We start from the raw sequence: 20,806 nt of genomic DNA on the forward strand, positions 1-20,806 counted from the left end.
GTGTAGTTACAGGGTCTGCATTGCTTTATGTCCAACCCAGAATCAGAAGGCTGATTAAGAATTAGTAATTGGCATTCAAGCCTCAAACTTGGTTAAGGCACTACAACATGACAACAAATCTGTTTTTGTCATCAGTCAGAAACTAATCTTGTACAGCATGTGACTACATGATTAACAAATTCCCTTTTAAGAACAATGAGCTAAAACATGCGCACGTTGCTAAACTTATGCAATTGAAGGAGCACAGCGTTCTTCTGTTAAATTTTTCAGGAGAGGTTTCTGGTTATTTTGTGTTATAGAGAAAATGAAATAAAAGACGCTTGAATGCGGCTCTTCAGGTAGACTACTTATCCAGTGTAACCAAGCTACAAATGATTCAGAATGGCCACAGTTTTCGAAAATCCATGGAGCTGTGGGATATCATAAATATGACAGGATCTCTAGATTCATGCCCCCCCCCCTGTGGGTGGGGGACGCAAATGAAGAATACACTCACGGTATCCCCTGCCTGTTGTAACAGGTAACTGAAAGGGGCCCCAGGGGCTCTCAAACTGGGAGCGTGGGTTGGCGACCACGAGGCCCATAGCCGAGTCCAGGCTTTGCTTCCACTTGTGCCAGGCTCCTCACTTTCATCTATCCTGTCCGGCCTCCCTTGGTCAACTCTTGTTCTTTTCCGACCCCGATGATATTAGATCATTCGAAGACTAGGAAGTCTTTCATTTCACGCCCTTCGTGTTTTTGATGAAGATGGTGGAAAGACAGAGATAGATGGACGTCAATTATTCACCCAAACCCAATCAAGATCAAATTGGACAAGGGGAATGTTGAAAAGAAGCTTCACAGTGCTTTTACAGTGGACTTTGTTCACTGCTGCTTGTGCAGTATTATTGTGTAGTAGCATTGTAGGGGTAGTGGGGGAGTACAGCACAAGTAAGATGTTAATAAAATGTATTATTTCTTAGCTGGCACGAACTCTAGCTGTGGCCAGCTCAGGAATCCTCGTTGAGCCAGCTAGAACCCTACGTTTGTGGAGGATAGTAAGTGAACTGTGATTATAGAGACAATTTGATATTAGGATCTAGTGAGGTGGTCGTGGGGGTATGGGTGCGCAGATGAGATCTTTCATTCAGGATGGACTGAGGCTGCCTGGCAGCCCTGAAGATTGTTTTCTGTGGTTTCTTCACTTTCACACCAGGCAAATGCGGGGACTGTACCTTAAGGCCACGACCGGTTGCTTCCCACTCCTAGGCCTTTCCTATCCCATCGTCGCCATAAAAGCTGTCTCTGTCAGTGCTATGTAAAGCCAGTTGTAAAAAGAAAAAGAAAACCTTTATATTAAACAGTTACTAAAGTTCATTGTGGATTTTCTGGCATTCATTTCACCCCTCATTTGCTGTTTAATAGAATTTATTCCCAATTGTGGATATAGTCTTTGAGTACAACAGTCTTATTTTGTTCGTATTGATTTATTTTCAGACTCCAGTTACTCCTTCACCTGTTGTTGCTTCTCAACCACCTGTTGCTTCAGTTATCCCAAGTGTTGTAAGCGGGGCTCCGCCAACTGTCACGCCTTCACCAGCCACGTCAGGCCCTTCTATGTCTATGCAGGTAATTATTTACTCCCATGATTAGAAACTAGCATCCAAAAGTATTAGTCTGGTGTGTATGTACCAACACTGTAAAAAGTAATTATATTGTTTGCTTCCAAAAGTAGTGTGTGTTTTGTACAAATTAGGAAAATATTTTCCGAGGGATGTAAGGAGAGGAAAACTGTGATTACTTTTCTTAGGGGGTAAATAACACTAGCCTGCAAAGTAAAACTTTTTTTGTGCGGTGAATCAAAACTAGGTGGGTTTTATGAATTTAACGCAGAATTTGAGAAAAAAATTAGTTTTGGCGAATCACGTCTGGTTTGGTGGCAATTTACAAAATATTATTTTGTTCTTACATAAAATTGTTGATACTTAGTATTGATTACATTTGATGTATTAATGTAAATTTCAGCTTGCAAAATGTAATTATATTTTTCATGCATTGAATACACATAAATTCTGCTTTGTAAGCAAGTAGATAGTGTGTATTATATTTTTAATGTATATTGAAATTTGTGAAACTGAAGCTTAAAGCGCCTATTTAGTTTCAACTGTACAGTTGCTTTTAAATAAATATAACCATACCTTGAATAAAAATTACATGGTTAAACATACATAGTTTTGTTACATTACGTGCAGGTTAGATTCACACCTCCGTCTTCTCCCGTTTTCCGTGGAATTTCGGGTTTTTGAAGTTCTTGAATGATCTGTAGTAGGGTCGTCTCGTGCAATCGACCAACTGTAATCGGCCATCATGTTCACATCCCAACGTCCCTGATAGCGTCGTTCTGCACCTTTTGAGATCCTGGTGAAACCTTCCACCTTGTTCTTCACTGACAGCTCCTAAATTTAGAGGGAAATAATCCAGATGCGAAGCTAAGAAGTGAGGCTTAAGGCTCATATTACAACCGAGTTCCTTAAATTTTACCAACATTTTCCTTACAATTTCTTTGTATTGAGGGTCCTTAATGTTGCCAAGGAATTTAGTCACTACATCTTTGAATGTGTTCCATGCCTCTTTCTCATTTTGGTCATCGTGTCTGTGAAAATTTTATCCGTCATCTGTTTACGAATCCGTGGCCCATCAAATATGTCTTCTTTAATTTTTTTCATCTAATAATGAGGGAAATTTAGTGGATAAATATTGGAACCGTAGGCTAGTATTATCTAATGCCTCGACATACAGTTTCATCAATCCAAATTTGATGTGCAAGGGTGGAAGTAGAATTTTTTCAGGGTCATTAAGACTTACGTTCTAGACATTTTTGGATTCTGGTTGTAGTTGTTTCCTTTCTGTCCAATTCACTGTATCCCAATGTTTATCCTGTGCCCTGCTATCGCATTCGCATAGGAAACAGGGAAATTCTGTATAGCTTTTTTGTTGTCCCAGCAACAATCCAATGATCTTCAAATCACCGCAAATTTGCCACCCATGCTCATGATATTTAATTTTTCAAGCACCACCTGTAAGGTCTCGTATGTTTCAGACATTTTTGTGGAGTGTGCTAGTGGACGGATGCCAGGACAGTTGAATTATGAAGCAAAACAGCCCTTAAACTTATTTTGGAAGAGTCAGTAAAAACACGCCTGTTATTAGGATCATAACTTTTTCTCTCCCAATCGACGTAGAAGATTTGAAACATCCGTACAAAATACAAGTTCATCTTCTTGAGTATAATACTTTCGGACTGTTATCATTGAAAAGAAACTGCTTTATCAGTCCATCATAAACATTGCATAAGGGCTGGGCCTTTTAACAGTCTGATTATTCAAGTGGTCTAAGATGAAAGACAAACTCTCAACTGTCTTATCTTCAGTCCTACATACCTCGCGGTCTATTGCGTATCTGGTGGAGTTTGTTATGAATTTACCGGGAAATCCCCAACTACAAAATGAAAATTTAGACAGCAATAAACCTATAATAAAGTGCAAACAATAACAAATCAAATCACATAATTGTATTCTAAAAAAAGTTGCGCGAGAACATCTCTCAACATTACATCTTACAAATTCATGCAGATACTAAAACACCAAATTGCGTCAAAACTAGATGTGATAGGAAAAAAATAGCATCATTTTCTGAATCAAGTCAGCGATTTCCATAAGAATTACATATTTTCTATTTTACCACAAAATCATGTTGGCTAGTGTAATTGTTCCTCAGTTAATAGAGTTGTCCATTTCCTCCCCCTCCCCATCATGGTTAATCCTTTTCTTGTGAAATATATAGTATTGCACTTTTATTTGCAGCAAGCCGTTCACAGTGGCGACAAATTATGGAGCAGTGTTATGGCCGGTCCAGGAGAGGGAGGAGCTCATCCCCCAAGTTTCCTGGCACATCAATCACCACAGTTCCAACACGAGTTCCCCAAGTTGTCCAGTGGAGATGGACAGGCTCCTGCAACTGGACAGAAAGGTGGATCCGATACTCAGTATGGACCTGGACCCAGCCTGCGCCCACAGAGTAAGTTGGTTGAAAGTTCTCATTCTTTCGGGATTTATACACCATTTCAATAATATTTTATTGTGGTCCTTTTATTGTAAATTAATGATTAAATTAAATTCATAAATATGGAGGGAGTTGGCTATGTGCAGCTGTAATCTTGTGTTTAGGAGATGGTAGGTTTGAAATCATCCTGCTGATATCTCTGAAGATGGATTCCTGTTTCTGCTCTTTGCAAATCCCCACACTTTGATTTTGGGGCTATACCTTAAGGCCGTTGCTATTACTTTCCCAGTGTTGACAAAAATCTGCATTAATGCGATTTAGCACAAAGCAAATCTTAAATGAGCTCTACCACAAACTAGTGAACTTATGACAGATTACTGCTCAGTTTAGGGAGAACCATAGTGATGACTTCTTCAGTTTCATATTTCCTCCTTCCAGTTTTGTGGGCCACTAAATGGATTTTTTTGTACTCCCAGCTCGTGGCTGATACAGTTCAGTTTATTGAAAGCTAATACCGTATTTACGCAAGTAATCCCTGCTGCCGAACAATCCCCACACCTTGATTTTAGGAAGGCTCCTTCTGAAAAAAGGAAAAAAATTAAGAAAATGAAATGAACTAAAATTCCTTCCATCGAAAGATTAATGTAGGCATAAACAAACATTTCATATCACTCTGTGAAGTCCACATGGTCTTAACGCAAATATGAACATGTAAATTTATGGATATAGCTGCTTTGCCTGAGATGATGATAATGCATTATCACCGCTATGAAAAATATTTGCCAGGAATATTAGCAAGTAGGTCTACTTACTTGACAGATATATCATTAACCTGAACTTGCAAAAGGCCATTCCCTGTAGATCGGACGTTTTGTTGTCTCTTCCATCACTAGAATCCTCTCCTAAATTACTTACAAATTCGTCACACTCCACATCTAAAATCCGTCTCACACGTGGTCTCTTTTCACTCGGATGGTAACACGACTAGTGGTGGATAATTATTTTTGTGCAATGTAAACACTTGAAACACACGCACCAGCAAATTCGGATGTTAGTTTTGTGACACAGTAAAAACCTGTTCATTCGAAGTCTTTGAAAGGCAGAAATCGTTCTTCCAATTACGTGATTTCAAATTAACCTTCAACTTGTAATTCATCACAAAATATTTTCATACCCATTACATTGTTGCATGCAATTAACATTGATTCAGAGTTTAAACCTTTCAAATGCCATGAAAAAAAACTATTTCCAAAATGTATCCAACAAGGTGCCTTTACAGTATTTAGGTAATGGACTTGGATAATTCACTTGTAAACTTACTGTATAATCCCGAATACCACCCGAACTTTTCCCCCCAAAATATAGGTTCAAAATCTTGGGTGTGGGTCTTATTCAAGCCATTCATTCTCGAAAATATTTACTACGTTTACATGGCATATTGAAATATATTTGAATACTGTTACTGTACTCAATATACCACATGTAGCCGGGCATTCAGGTCGTATTGCGTTCTAGTTGCGTCCTAGAAAACTAGATTGACTTTTTCTCAATATGGTTACCATACCTGCCAACCCTTCCGATTTACCCGGAAACTTTCCGGTTTTTAACTCGTCTTCCGATTTTCCGATTTATTTTTACTTCTTCCGATTTTTGACTAATATATCTTCTAGTACCGCCAATACTCTTCCCCTTCGATAAAGGATAAATTCTTACGTACTTGTGTAATTTACGAAACCTTATTTTCAAGCGTATTTATTTGTTGCTTTATTTCGTGAGTGTTTCGTCCGTCGCCTTCGTGTATCGTGTGTCCCGCTCACCACAACAGCGTGTGCGCTTTATGCAGCTGGGGATTCGGGGCGGCAATCGTCCTGCAAGCAAGAGGCTAGCGCGCGCTAGCGACTCAGTTAATCGGGACGAAAGAACGAGTTTATTGTGCTGTTCGCGCGCTGTTGACAGCGTTTCTGTGCGCAGTTTCGTCGGAGTGGTAGGCCACGTGTTTTTTCCCCTCTCTGTCAAAGTCGTTTGTTAATAATGTATGGGACATATTGAATTATTTTGCATGTGGTAGTTTCGCGTACTTAAGTGCATAATTTTAATGAATTGAATGTTTTTAAGGGGGTTCTTGTCGGTGACAGTTTCTGGCATTTTCTTTTCTCGTTATGGCCAAAAAATATAACAAACGTTATCTCCAAGTGTTCAGAGATACCTATAAATTTCCGTTCATTTTACCGTCTAAGGGAAACTACCGTATTTTTCGCGTAATTAACGCCTTTGCATAATTTACGCATCCCAATCATTTTGGGTCCAAAGTGGAGGAAAAGAAATGTTCCACGTATTTGACGCACCCACAACTTCGAACATCCATCACTAAGCTCCGGATGCGTTTCGAAATAAAGATGCCAACTACTCAAGTAGCAGGCTTCCTATCGCGAAACAGGCATTCCACACACAGGGCAACGTGTTGTTGCCGTCAGGAAATCCCACTGCACTAGTTTTACGAGTGTTCCGGGTACGGGACATTCTGTGATCTCAAAATTGTTTCAGTCCACAGTATTCCAGTAATACTGCATCATACAAACTCTCGGTGATCATTTACGTCGAAACATACGGGAATAGAGCAGCGGGCAGCAAGTATTCAGTGTCCAAATGAAACGTGCGCTACCGCGGTAACAGAAGTGCACTTCACGTGGCCAACAAGTCTCCCAAAGCATTTCGCGGACCAAAAAGCGGCACGTTTCTGCAAGTAGAGGATTATCTGCTTAAATATATGATTTTGTTGCGCAATGTTGGATAAGCCGTTTCTCACGAAATGCTGTGTTTTAAAGAATGAGAAATAGCCGCGGCACATGGAATCAGTATCTCAGATTTGAAGGTTAGCCGAGGCTTGATTAATTTTCTGAAGAGAAATAAACCTTCTCTTCGACGAAGAACAACATTATGCCAAAAAATGACGAATGATTTCAACCATTGCCATCGCTTTGTGATTAAGAAGCGTGAAATGAAGGAATATTTGATCTCCCTTTATAGGAAGCGCACGTCAGACGCCAATCAGTTTCCGTACGCCACAAAGTCAAACAATCGATAAGAAAGGAACATATAGTGTTATCGTACGCGCTATCGGAAGCCCAAAACAATGATGTACTGCAATGCTTGCTGATGGCAGAAAGCTTACACCTTACATTGTTCTGAAACGAAAAACAATGCCTAAAGCAAAATTTCCACGAGTGATCCACGTTCGTATTCAACAGAAAGGGTGGATGGACACGTCACTCGTACAAGATTGGATACGAACGGTTTGGGGTAATGTAGCAGGGTCCCTCCTTCGATGCCCGGTCCTTCTCGTGTTGGATAGTTTTCTTTCTTTTTTTTTCAGTATGCCATTCAGTTCGTATTTTCAGCTCGTAATGAGAAGAATATTTTCTAGTGTCGGTACTTCAAACCCACGTGTCTAACTTGCCTAATGTACCCTATTTGACTTTTCAGAAAAAATCTCACGCCGGAATTTTACGCTGTATGACGATAATTGCAAATGAGTTGAACCAATTGTTGTTATATTATATTTGATGTATCTTTTAAATGTAAATGAATTATAAATAATTTGTAAAGATCGGAATTCCTTGAATAATTTACGCATCCACAGTTTTCGCCTGTATTTTTCGTCAAAAAAAAGTGCGTTAATTACGCGAGAAAATATGGTATTATGGATTTTGTTGTGTGTGTCGGTGTGACATAAATATTATTATTCGTATGTGTCATAAATGAGAGGATTAGGTACATTTTCTTGTAACCATTTTTTATGTTTTCATAGTTTAAGATTTTAAATTTAATGATCAATTCGCGTTGTAACAGTAGATATGTATGCCTTTTATCCTGACCTATTTTCACGTTGACTGGTGAAATATACGTGATGAAATCCAAGAATTAAAAAATCTTCCTATTTTTGGGTTCTAAAAGTTGGCAGGTATGGGTTACAGTAGCATATAAACTCGAAATGTAAGGTAATGAAATATGGTAAATCGAAGAACATGGGGAAATGTGCGGTAAGTATGAAAGCCGCTGCTGCGGATGCTCAATCGTCATTTGTTTCACAAGTGTTGCTGGCATGCTGGGTGCGCAAATAGCTGATCTCGCGGGATATCGTACTTTGCGAGAGCCAAGAGTGTTGGTTACGGAAGTCTATCTCGCTCACATTAGAGTTCCGTATCTGTTCCATGAAAGTGCTCTCTTGACAGTAAGCGATGGATTCAAAACGGTGTCTGCGGTCATTTACTGTGTGTGAGAAGTTGTAAGCAAAGCTGAAATACACGGAAATCGTGCCGTTGGCAGAAAGTATGATATTAATGAATTGCATATTCGCGATTGGCGGAAGAAGGAAAAACTTGTAAAAAGTAATGGCGATTGCAGAGTTTTCCGCGGGCAGAGTCCAGTGTTTCCGGAAATTGAAAAACGACTGCACAAATTTGTGATAGAGAAACGGGAGTTAGGATGTGATGTTTCTGGTGAAATCTGTCAATTGATAGCACTAGAGGTCTCAAAAGAACTCAAAACACAGGGTTTTACTGCAAGCTGTGGATGGATCCGAAACTTGTATCAGAGAAAGGGATTGTGCATTCGGAGACATACGTCTATTTCACGTACTTTCCCAGAGGCGCGTGAAGAAAAATTAACGGCCTCTCAGCATCACATTATTCATTTGAAGAAGCAAAGTTCTTATTTGCTGTCGCAATTTGGGAATGCTGACCAGACACCTGGCTATTTTGAAATGCCCTTGGAAAATACATTGGATATGAAGGGTTCTAAAAGTGTAACAATCAGAACAAGTGGTATTTATTTACTCAAGTCAGAAGCATACAATAGAACTTTTTTGATTTGGTTTTACATTACAATTTAGTAACTATATAACAGAAGGAATTTTACACATTTATGTCAAAATGCTATTAAATAATCTTTGCCTAGAAGCGAGCAACTGCGACTGCATTTCCTTGTGCCTTGAGCAAATCCTCCTCACTGCAATAATCAGGGCAACACGAGCACTGACACAGATGCTTGGTAGTCTGCACCTCTCTGCATTCACATAGTGGTGACACATCCAGATATCCCCATTTCACTAAGTTGTCCTTAGACTTTCCAACACCTGTTCTTAACCTGTTCAGTGATCTCCATGTGATACAGTCCAAGTTATGTCCGGTTGGTAAGCATTCAGCTGGTTTTATCCATGTTTGAAAGTGACTTGTTCTGGCTGCCCACAACTTTTCTCTGGCTTCCTTCGGAGATGTATTTAGTGGAGATGTTGACTGTAGGAAGCTCCTCCTAGATTTCAATCTAGGCTTTGGTGGAGTACAGTAGAACCTCGATTATTCGAAATCGGTTAATTCAAAATCCCGCCTAATTCGAAGGAGGTCTCGTTCCTGGAAACGAAACAGTTTTGCACGTTATTTAAATTGTTTAATTCGAAATACGGATAATTCGTAATTCGAAGTACATTTAAACATAGGAATTTCATTTTGTCCGTATTGAACTGAGAAAGGATGTTAGGAAAAACTTAAAACGGTCCACCTATTCAATACAAAAATGTTAAATTTATTTATAACATGTATTTGCACTTGGAACTAGTTTCGACGCTGTGTTTGCGTCATCATCAGCCAAAATGTGGGAAATAGGCAAGATGTAGGCATTTATATTACACAAGGCGTTACATTAAACAATACACATCTTATAAGGAGATAAAAACAGAGACGAATATAGAAACAAATGAATCGTTGAGAAAACAAAAGTTATACATATTAAAAATAACCTTAACTACATATCTTGCAGTGCGAAAGTGTTCTTCTTGAATGATTCCTGAATATAAAAAAACACGCGCACACATTTCTGGAGAGCCAGCAGGCAGGACAAAGTAAAGTGAAACCTTAAGAGTTCTTCTGAGAAGAGTTCCTCATTTTTTCTATGTTCCGACTAACTAATGAAGTCTCCCTTGAGTTCCTGATAAACATACATAACAGGAAATTCTCCTTCACTCTCAACAATAGCTCTAAAGACCAACGGTAAAATTTTTATTTTAAATATTGTGCAGAGACGTGAAAGCATGATTTTGAACATGATATAACTCCTTCATATAACCCAGTTTTTTAATACAAGGTGTTGCATTAAATAATACACATCTTACGAGGAGATGAAAACAGGGACGAATGTAGAAACACATGCATCGTTGAGAAGGCAAGTTATACATATTAAAAATAAGCTTAACCACATAACTTGCAGTGCGAAAATATTTGCCTTGAATGATTCCTGAATACAAAACGCGCGCGCACACACTTCTAAAGAGCCAGCAGGCAGGAAAAAGTAAGGTGAAACCTTAAGAGTTCTTCTGAGAAGAGTTCATCATTTTTTATGTTCCGACTAACTAATGAAGTCTCCCTTGAGTTCTTGATAAACATGCACAACAGGAAATCCTCCTTCACTTTCAACAATAGCTATAAAGACCACGGTAAATTTCATTTTTAAAAATATTGTTTAGAGATCATGCTTTCACGTCTCTGCACAATATTGCACCCGCTCTTGCAGCGGTCAGTGCAAGATTATCCCGGTAGCTCATTAATTCTTCTCAGGGTATCCTTTTTCCGCCCATGAAATCTGAGATTTTATATGTAATTATTTAACGTGGTTTCGGAAGAGAAATTGGCCGCTGGGGTACTCGTGATGGGAGTATCAATATCCGCGAGAATGACGACCGATATCTAGAAATCATCTCGCATTTCGTTTGTAAGAACTTGTCGATTGCTTACATCTAGAAAACTTAACAACTAACTTAACTCTAAACGTTACCAGAACAGAAATCATAACTCAGTCACATACTAAAGAAAATATATAAGATTATTTATTGACAAAAATTAATGTTCGAGATATAGTGAAATCTGGGTAGTATTAATTCCGTGTTATCTCATCATTTGAAAATAAGTTAGAGTCAGCGCTGGCTCATTTAAGATAAAATAGTGGAACTAAAAAAAAATGAACATTCTCTCATTTATAAGTTCAAATTCCAATAAATACACATGTGAACCTTCGTAGCCATGTTCCGAAAGTATTACATTTTTTTAAAAATAATATTTGCGATCATTGAGCATTCAAGGAATCAAATAAAATTTTCATATTGTAAATACTGCTCTGTTAATTATTAAAGTTATCCTCACAACATATGAGACATGTCTCCCAAGTATACACTTTCGCGTGTATTAAATTATGGCAGTGTTCACCGACCTTCCATTCATAAGTTAAAGTCTTTCATAGGTTTGAACTCCGAGTATTAGGTAATATCTTTCTAGTGTGAACAAGTAACGACTTACGAGCTAAAGCAATACCACCCTCGTGCCTACGATATCTGGCTCCTAACTAACCATTGTAATATTCTTCATTTATATATACCGAGTTAAAATCATATTTATCTGAGTAGAAATAAAAAAAAATCTAACTAACTCTTCGAATAGTTTCTAATCTACACACTCATCTATTAGTGGCTCAATGTACTCTTATGATCTGCACTGTTTCAATATTTCATTTATATATGTGCTACTGAACGTGTATGGATAGTATAGAATGCAGGTATTTCATATCAACCTGTAAGATCACCGCTCCACGTAATACTAGATATATAATCAATCATGAGTCTATTGCATCATATATAAGAACACACTCTCTTACGCAGTACCTGTTATTCACCCAAGTCAAACACAATATCACTGTCACGATACACAATTCTACATAATTCATGTTTACCTTACCTTGAAATGGTCATCTGCGCGGAATTCTCTTCTTGACGTATATTTTCAAACATGGCATAGAAACTCACCTTATATTACTAATAAATCATTAACACGTCAAATTGCAATTCTTACACTTCCCGTAGAACATAACTAAATCTCTTCACTTAAACCATTCATCAATATATAATCACATTTCAATACACTACCGTCGATACTTTAACATCCTATCGGCTTCCATTTAGCCGCATGCATATAGCCATAACTCCGAAACCATATGCTAAATATTCAAGAATTGCTTAGCAAAATACGCAGTCAATAACCTCTATTTTTAATAACAGTAATATGAATTCATATGCCCTCTTTCTCTGACGAAAGGAATACTTAATTTGTCAATGATCATCGTATTGCGCAGGTAATTCGTGACGTAAACTATACTCAGGTGAAACGAGATTAATCGAACCTTTACTAGTAACTTAAGACTCATTGATTCTAGCTCTACTCAAATAACATACCTTTCTCTTATCGGATATTATTTCCACTGTCGATGTGCTAGTGCAGTATCCAGTATATGTCATATTGTCATTCTAATTCATCACTTCCATCTAATTTTAAAATCTTAAGTATTTCACACATTACTTATATTACACACGCGTTCTTAATTACTTCATAAATCACCAAACTCTCAGCACATGCCAAAATAGATTGAGGGTGCAGATTGCAAGAAACTACTCTACTATAGAAAAGTATTGACTTAGCTCGTCAGTTGCTACATCTGGTCTGGTGGTTGCTCCGTCCTTCACTTGCTGCTAGACCCTCAGATTGGAACTGGATATCTGTCTGAACTGGACATTCGCGGTCATCTGCTGGTTACATAGCTCGTCAGACCACTTCGTATCATCCGGTCTTTCGGCTGGCCGATGCTCATCCAACGTCATCATCTCCACTGGTTGGTCTGTCCAATAACCTCCGCCTGGTCATCTGATTCGACGGTACATATCCCCAGTTCGGTCCATCTTGATGAATTAGCAGACAGTCATCATCATGTATCTGTTGACAATGAAAAGAATTCCCTGTGCGCAGTAATTAGTCATGATTTTCTGCATTTTCTGTTATTTAAAATAATCGTTAAAGTTTTTCTTCCTGTAAAAAGTTTTCTCCGTAAATAATTTTTTTTTTTTACTGCTACGGTAGTTATACTCTTCTCGTGTGTAGTTATTAAATATTTCACAATGGTGAATTCAGATTCTTTCGATCGTTACGTTGCTACTTGATATTCCAAATCCGTCGTATATCACCAAAATTTATATATATATTTTTTTTTTTCTCGGCTCAGCTACTGGCATACAGCGATGAATACTTTAATTATATGCTGTCACGAATATATATAATTAATATTCTTCTTCAGTAGGCAAATCTATTCTTGGAATATGTAGATCTGCTCGCATCTACGTCTTGTCTACATGAAAGTAATTTTTTAGAGTCTCGTTAAACAATTCACCCGCTGCTATATTTTTTTTAAAACAATTCAAATGAGCCTCTACTGTTCTCCATTGTCTTCGAAACCTATCCTTTCCGTGACGTACATAGCCTCCTATACGTTGCATTGATACGAAGTTCATTGCCTTAGTAGATCGCATGGTCCATACCTTCCTACGCCGCCATTTTGTTGTTGGTCTACGAGATGCGAACGGGCACAATATTTAAAATAAAAATTTTACCGTTGGTCTTTAGAGCTATTGTTGAGAGTGAAGGAGAATTTCCTGTTGTGTATGTTTATCAGGAACTCAAGGGAGACTTCATTAGTTAGTCGGAACATAGAAAAAATGAGGAACTCTTCTCAGAAGAACTCTTAAGGTTTCACTTTACTTTGTCCTGCCTGCTGGCTCTCCAGAAATGTGTGCGCGTGTGTTTTTTTATATTCAGGAATCATTCAAGAAGAACACTTTTGCACTGCAAGATATGTAGTTAAGGTTATTTTTAATATGTATAACTTTTGTTTTCTCAACGATTCATTTGTTTCTATATTCGTCCCTGTTTTTATCTCCTTATAAGATGTGTATTGTTTAATGTAACGCCTTGTGTAATATAAATGCCTACATCTTGCCTATTTCCCACATTTTGGCTGATGATGACGCAAACACAGCGTCGAAACTAGTTCCAAGTGCAAATACATGTTATAAATAAATATAACATTTTTGTATTGAAAAGGTGGACCGTTTTAAGTTTTTCCTAACATTCGAAGTACAGTAATACCAATATAAATGGTCCGTTATTGGACATTATAAATTTTCCAGCTAACTCATTCTTGGTTGCCAGCGTTTCGCCCTCGTGTGCTAGGGTGGGCTCATCAGTTGGTACCTAGCACACCTACCAATACGCTGGCTAGTGCATACCGTGGAGGCCACTGCGTAGGCTAACTGGAGCCACCGGCAGTGCCAATGCACTAAGAGACTTTGTCTCATTATCAAAAATTGATGCCTGCTTGGCCATCAGATGATATAGATGTTGATTCCCATAGGGAATCTGAAATATTTGTCCTGAATGAGTAAATTTATAATACCAATATAAATGGTCCGTTATTGGACATTATAAATTTTCCAGCTAACTCATTCTTGGTTGCCAGCGTTTCGCCCTCGTGTGCTAGGGTGGGCTCATCAGTTGGTACCTAGCACACCTACCAATACGCTGGCTAGTGCATACCGTGGAGGCCACTGCGTAGGCTAACTGGAGCCACCGGCAGTGCCAATGCACTAAGAGACTTTGTCTCATTATCAAAAATTGATGCCTGCTTGGCCATCAGATGATATAGATGTTGATTCCCATAGGGAATCTGAAATATTTGTCCTGAATGAGTAAATTTATAATACCAATATAAATGGTCCGTTATTGGACATTATAAATTTTCCAGCTAACTCATTCTTGGTTGCCAGCGTTTCGCCCTCGTGTGCTAGGGTGGGCTCATCAGTTGGTACCTAGCACACCTACCAATACGCTGGCTAGTGCATACCGTGGAGGCCACTGCGTAGGCTAACTGGAGCCACCGGCAGTGCCAATGCACTAAGAGACTTTGTCTCATTATCAAAAATTGATGCCTGCTTGGCCATCAGATGATATAGATGTTGATTCCCATAGGGAATCTGAAATATTTGTCCTGAATGAGTAAATTTATAATACCAATATAAATGGTCCGTTATTGGACATTATAAATTTTCCAGCTAACTCATTGGTAGGTGTGCTAGGTACCAACTGATGAGCCCACCCTAGCACACGAGGGCGAAACGCTGGCAACCAAGAATGAGTTAGCTGGAAAATTTATAATGTCCAATAACGGACCATTTATATTGGTATTATAAATTTACTCATTCAGGACAAATATTTCAGATTCCCTATGGGAATCAACATCTATATCATCTGATGGCCAAGCAGGCATCAATTTTTGATAATGAGACAAAGTCTCTTAGTGCATTGGCACTGCCGGTGGCTCCAGTTAGCCTACGCAGTGGCCTCCACGGTATGCACTAGCCAGCGTATTGGTAGGTGTGCTAGGTACCAACTGATGAGCCCACCCTAGCACACGAGGGCGAAACGCTGGCAACCAAGAATGAGTTAGCTGGAAAATTTATAATGTCCAATAACGGACCATTTATATTGGTATTATAAATTTACTCATTCAGGACAAATATTTCAGATTCCCTATGGGAATCAACATCTATATCATCTGATGGCCAAGCAGGCATCAATTTTTGATAATGAGACAAAGTCTCTTAGTGCATTGGCACTGCCGGTGGCTCCAGTTAGCCTACGCAGTGGCCTCCACGGTATGCACTAGCCAGCGTATTGGTAGGTGTGCTAGGTACCAACTGATGAGCCCACCCTAGCACACGAGGGCGAAACGCTGGCAACCAAGAATGAGTTAGCTGGAAAATTTATAATGTCCAATAACGGACCATTTATATTGGTATTATAAATTTACTCATTCAGGACAAATATTTCAGATTCCCTATGGGAATCAACATCTATATCATTCGAAGTACAGTGTCGGCCCCATTACCGAAATTTAGACTTTAAATTCGAAACTGCCTTTACATTTTAAAACAGTTGTAAGTTACAGAGTAATTTCAACTCGAAATTTATCCGCGTCATAATAGAACGCGTGTTCCGGAACGTGGAGTGGTACTGTAGCTTTTCACATTTACACTCACTTCGGTGGATCTACAGTGCGCTTCATGATTACTAAGTTGAATGAAATCGGAATTCTTTTGTATTAAAACTTTTAAGGAACGCCGTAATATCACTCAACGGGCAGTGTGCGGGAAAACAAAATCCGCGGGCACTGGCGATGCCGACAGTTGACAAAAAAAAAAAAAAAAAAAAAAAAAAAACGCCGAAAAAAAAAGTGGCTCATATAATAAATTCATAGGCACCGAACAATATTGTCATTGCCCATGACACTGCAAACGATCATATGGTTTTAAAGGAGAAAGTGCCAGCCGGAGAATCGTACAAGTGTGAGGGATGGGGGTCATTGTAGTGCGTTGCAATCGCAATGCACATGGAAGCGAGAAACTTTATCACCTCGTCATAAAAAAGTTCGATAAGCCACAATTTTTTAAGGGCGTCGGGCACTTTCCATGCCAGTACAACGCATCTTAAAATGCAAACGGTACAGAAATCCAAAAATTAATGCATTTGCACAAGGGAACCAGCATAATTTATCCTCGTCTTTGAATTGTGTGTTTTTTTTTTTCGTTTTTTTTTTTTTTCTTTTTCTTTCATTGCGTGAGGTTATGTTTGTAAGTGATTTGCCCAAGTGCATTATTTGAACATTGTAAATGCACCTTGTTGGATACATGTTGGAAATAGTTTTTTCCCATGGCATTTGAAAGGTTTAAACCGTGAATCGAGGTGATTGCATGTATTAATGAGTCTTAGAATACTTTGTGACGCGGCAAGTGTTTACATTTCTGAAGTACAAGAGAAGTGCCATGGCGGGAAATTCTACAAGGATAGTCATAGGAAAGTTCGATTTTAAGGACATTGGGCACTTTCTGTGTAAATACAAGGCATCTAAAATGCATACAGTATAGTAATTCAATGAATAAAGTACTTGCACATGGGAGCCAGCATAGATTTCTCCTCGTCTTTGAATCGTGCTTTTTTTCTTTCTTTCGTTGCGTGAGGTTATGTTTGCCAGTGAGATATCCAAGTGCATTATTTGAATACTGTAAATGCACCTTCTTGGATACATTTTGGTTGGTACTTCTGAATTGCGAATTGGCGGTTAATTCGAAATCACGTAATTCGAAGTCCGATTTTTTGAGTCCCAACGACTTCGAATTAACGAGGTTTTACTGTATGTCTGTGTAGTGGATGTAGCTCTTTTTCCTCAACTTTTTTCTTTTGGCATTTGCAGCAAATTCCTGGCGTATATCAGGGGGAGCAATTCCTGCCATACAATACAGTTTGTCAACTGGAAGCAATTGTAGAGAACAGGTGGTAACGAAAAGCAACGATGCACGGTAATATTGTGCGTGTTAGCGGATGGAACCAAACTCCATATTGCGTGTTCCTGCGTCCAGACTAACTTGATTCTGTTTATTTTCCATTCATACTTCATCTTGTGGTGGTTGATCGAAGATTATGTTTGAAGGTTATTTCCTTTGTCGATAAGGCCGATGGGCGTCTCCGCCGTATCAGCCAAACCTTCTCGTAAAATATAGCTCCGCAAATCTGCAACTAAAGTTGACTAAGGTGCTATATTACTTACACTAATATCTAAATATAAATGCCAATCCATTTTCATATTATCTAGCATATTAATTAAAAGAAATCAAATATTCTTGGAAAGAATGACTACTTTCATTTGAAATTGGTTGTCTTGAATCGTTGTATCAAAGATGTATTATTAAAATATTCATAATTATGGACAATGGAAAATATAGGAAATTGGAATTATTCTGGCAACTTCTATCCATGCAAATTGATATCACATTATTATTAGAATTTTCATCTGTGTAAAAGAAAATAATATTCCTATTTTAGTTAAATTAAAAAAATATTTACAGAACTTCCTAGAAAATTATTGTTTCAGCATAAGTCATTTGCCTACCCAAATTTATATGTATATACGCCTTAAATATGTAAATCTTCAAGTTTGTTGATATAATATAGGGGATGAGGATAAGTTATTATTTAGGAACTGGTTTTCATTGCTGCGTCAGGAAAAAGACAAGTATTAAGTCATTTACACCATGTGCTCCCTTCTAAATTAATATCTACTATCATTTTATATAGCTCAACTGGATATCATTCTTCTCATAAATTGTGTAAGTTAAACTGTGTATAAATGCGTCTCATGATGTCTGTCATAAGGTAATCAATAAATTACAACACCTCACACACTGTTATTTATAAAAACAGGTATTGAGTATTATTTATGAAGACTCTATCAATCAGTTCCTTCTGGAATTATATGTGAATAACCTGTCATACTTGCATATGTAGTAAAATATGTGCCATGTACTTGTTTGTCAAGTAATCATCATTATGGTAGAAAATTCCTCATAGTGAGTTATCTCGATGACTTACATGTGCCTAAACTCTGATCTACATAATATATTTTCAATATGTTGGATATGGAATATCTAAGAATCATCATTCATCACGGGATTAAGTACATTATAAACCCTAAATTGTGTCAACCCTCTTATTTTAATTGTCATAATAAATCATTTTCTTCTTTACCAATCAAACAAATATAACCATTACTCTTCTTCATTCACTATCCATATACCATTTCTTTTATATTTCATTATCATATTTCTTCTTTCATTTGCCAATAACCTTCATATCCACATTGACTTGACACATAGAATTCCATAACTATCATTTATTTACTTGATTATTCCATTTCTTCGTAATTCAGTTCTGTTTCACTTCATATCATTCACATATTCTCATATAATCCAACTATAACCTATAATTGGCACTGTACTCTCTCCATCTTATAAGACCTTAACCCTATTTACTCATAATATTAACCATTATGTTGTTATAGCTCTTATAATTCACATATGATAGCCTCACCTTTGGATTAAATATCATTACGAACGCACTTGCATATTGTATATATCACATACATCCTAGCCAGAATTTGTTATATAGATGACTACCTATCATCCCTTCACGTCAACACAAATATATATTATTTCACGAGAATCCGCTATTTTTGATAGGGGGCCCGTACAGTGTATAGGGCTGGTTGAAATAACCAATACAACCCGCGGACCAACAGGTAGCCCAATTCCTGGGGGTTTTAAAATACTGGGACACCCTCTCTCCAGGGGTCATAAATATGGAGGGCCCTTGCCCTGGGTTAAGGGTGAAGACCTCAACGGCATCTACGGCGGAGAAGATGGACTTCGGTACGGCGGAGATGGCGGAAGAGGTAACCCATCCTTCTGGGGTGTACAGATGGAACCTACTGCCTTGTAGGACGAGGAAGGCATCCTCAAAGGCTAAGGGAGTAAACCCTGAAAGAAAATCCTCTTATGCGTTAGGCCTAGCAAGTCAGCAGGAGAGTATTGAGTACAGCTGCTTTCAATAACAAAAAGAGCCTTGGAAAGAATATTATAGACCGGACTAACACGTCCTCTCAGACAATTGTAAAGTATGATGATCATAAGGCTGATGATATACAATGTTCTGAAAGGAAACCCCAAATAAAAAAAGAGACCCAAATACCGAATTGGAACTATGAACATTCTATCATTAACTGGAAAGTTAGAAGAACTCCTAGACAGGATGGATAGAAGAAAAATATCAATATTGGGATTAAGTGAGACCAAATGGAAAGGGATTGGAAGTAACACTTCGTGGGGGTTATAAATTATACTGGAGTGGGCAGGAGAAGGTAGCGAAAAATGGTGTTGGATTCTTAATTAACGAAAGGACTGATGCTACAGCTGAAGTTATCTGCAAAAGTGATAGAATCATTAAAATGTTCATGAAACTGGAGAACACTAAGTACACCATCATACAAGTGTATGCCCCACAGACAGGCTGCAGTGAGGAAGAAAAAAGAAATTTCGGCAAGACCTGGAAGATACAGTTAATGAGGAAAATGTTATTATTGGAGATCTAAATGCGCAAGTTGGGGTAGACAGACTTGGGTACGAGAACATCATTGGTCCACATGGATTTGGACAAAGGAACACAGAAGGAGAACAACTATTAGATCTGTGCAGAAGAAATGATCTTATAATCAAAAATACATTCTTCAAAAAAAAGAGACAGTCACAGAATAACAAGGTACAGTTGGGATGGCCAGTATAGAACATTGATTGACTACGTAATCACAAATAAAAATGGTGGCAGATACATCACAGATGTAAAGGTCATCCCTAGTGAAAGCATGGACAGTGACCACAGATTGTTGGTAGTAGACTTCAAACATAAGGCAAATGAAACGCAGAAACTTATTACGAAAAAACCAAGGGTTAAAATTTGGAAGTTGCAAGAAGTCCAAATAAAGGAAGAATACAAACTAAGGATTCAACAGAGTTTGCCGAAGTCTGAAGTAACCAGCGTTAATGAAGAATGGAAGGCCTTCAAAGACACCTTTGTAGGAGAAGCCAAAAACCTATTTGGAGTTACAAGTTCTATCAAAAGAAAGGAGACACCATGGTGGAATGATAGAGTGAAAACAGTGGTGAAAGAAAGAAACCAAATAAAGAAGGCACTGGACAAAAAAAACAAAAACAGGGACAAGAACGAAATGAACAAGAAATACAAAGACTTCAAGGAGTATATAGGAACAAGAAACTTGCTGTAAAGAACATTGTAAGGGAAGAAAAAGAGAAGAAATGGAATGAGTTTGCAGACAAACTGGAAGACGACAGTAGAGGAAATATGAAATTGCTATACAGAGTAGTGAAAAACAAGCGAAGGGATCAAGAGACCATAAAAGCAATAGAACGTGATGATGGAACTCTGGCACAAGAAGA

At 38.1% G+C, this 20,806-nt stretch overlaps 1 protein-coding gene across 4 annotated transcripts in view; it reads left to right on the plus strand.

Moving 5' to 3' along the window:
- The window catches only part of LOC136858113 (protein PRRC2C), a 708,190-nt gene that overhangs the window by 88,490 nt on the left and 598,894 nt on the right, over nt 1–20,806 (plus strand). For all 4 annotated transcript variants that reach the window (XM_067137420.2, XM_067137417.2, XM_067137419.2 and 1 more), the window contains exons 4-5: nt 1,477–1,608; nt 3,843–4,056. In XM_067137420.2, coding sequence (XP_066993521.2) covers nt 1,477–1,608; nt 3,843–4,056 — 346 coding nt within the window. The remainder of the gene's footprint in view (nt 1–1,476; nt 1,609–3,842; nt 4,057–20,806) is intronic.

The sequence above is a fragment of the Anabrus simplex genome, chromosome 1, assembly GCF_040414725.1.
Source record: "Anabrus simplex isolate iqAnaSimp1 chromosome 1, ASM4041472v1, whole genome shotgun sequence".
Classification (NCBI taxonomy): Eukaryota; Metazoa; Arthropoda; class Insecta; order Orthoptera; family Tettigoniidae; genus Anabrus; species Anabrus simplex.